Source organism: Cyprinodon variegatus, unplaced genomic scaffold (genome assembly GCF_000732505.1).
Source record: "Cyprinodon variegatus isolate N-32 unplaced genomic scaffold, C_variegatus-1.0 Scaffold1828, whole genome shotgun sequence".
NCBI classification, from domain to species: domain Eukaryota; kingdom Metazoa; phylum Chordata; class Actinopteri; order Cyprinodontiformes; family Cyprinodontidae; genus Cyprinodon; species Cyprinodon variegatus.
In genome coordinates, this window is record NW_015152281.1 from 40,708 (window position 1) to 41,493 (window position 786).

Genomic DNA, 786 nt, shown 5'->3' on the forward strand with positions numbered 1-786 from the left:
TGTTTGTTGAATCCTTGAGGTTTATAACACATATAAACATGAGATTTATTAACAGTTGAATTCTTTTTTTTTTACTGCTACTGTTTGATATAAAAATATGAGTGTCTAGGTGTTTTTATTTTTATTTTTTTATTTAGGAAAAACTGAATAATAAATAATTGTTATCCTGTTTTCTAAATAGAGAGATCATGTTGATGTATTTGGTTTAATCTGCCTGTCCCACTTTTATGAGACCCAGGAGGCGTCAAACGATTCATGAGGACTAGTTTGACAAGCGACAACAGAGTGAAAGGATACGAAGAACAGCAAAGATCACCTTTTCTGAGTTTCAGTGCAGCTGCAAATCTTCATGCAGGACAGGAACATGCAACCCTCTGTTATAATCAGCTGTTTTTTAGTAAACCTCATCCTTCAGACAGGTGAGATAAGATTTGTTATTTTGACTAGAGCTGCCATTTATCCTACTTTAACCAGCTTCTTTTTGTTTCATTCATAAATATATATATGTATAGTTAGATGTGAAGATACCTGTGTACATTCTATGTTAATTTCCATTTTAAGCCTGTTTGTGCTGGTGTAGATGATGCATGCAAGATTTTTGAAAAAAATGTTGCATTTTTAGTGAAAAACAAACGCAGACATTAGCATGATGCAGCAAAGGCCTAATTCAGATCTTTCTTTCTTTTAGTGTGATTACATAGCTGCCTATTGTGCTGCTTTTAAGCTTAAACATGCAGATTATTTATTAGGGTCCCAGAAGTGAAACACCTTTATATCACTCATTAA

At 33.1% G+C, this 786-nt stretch overlaps 1 protein-coding gene across 1 annotated transcript in view; it reads left to right on the plus strand.

The window, feature by feature from the left end:
* The first annotated feature begins 274 nt into the window (after window positions 1-274).
* Window positions 275-786, plus strand: part of LOC107104640 (OX-2 membrane glycoprotein-like) — a 24,161-nt gene continuing 23,649 nt past the window's right edge. Inside the window, exon 1 of the mRNA XM_015404681.1 lies at window positions 275-419. Coding sequence (XP_015260167.1) covers window positions 350-419 — 70 coding nt within the window. The 5' untranslated portion in view covers window positions 275-349. The remainder of the gene's footprint in view (window positions 420-786) is intronic.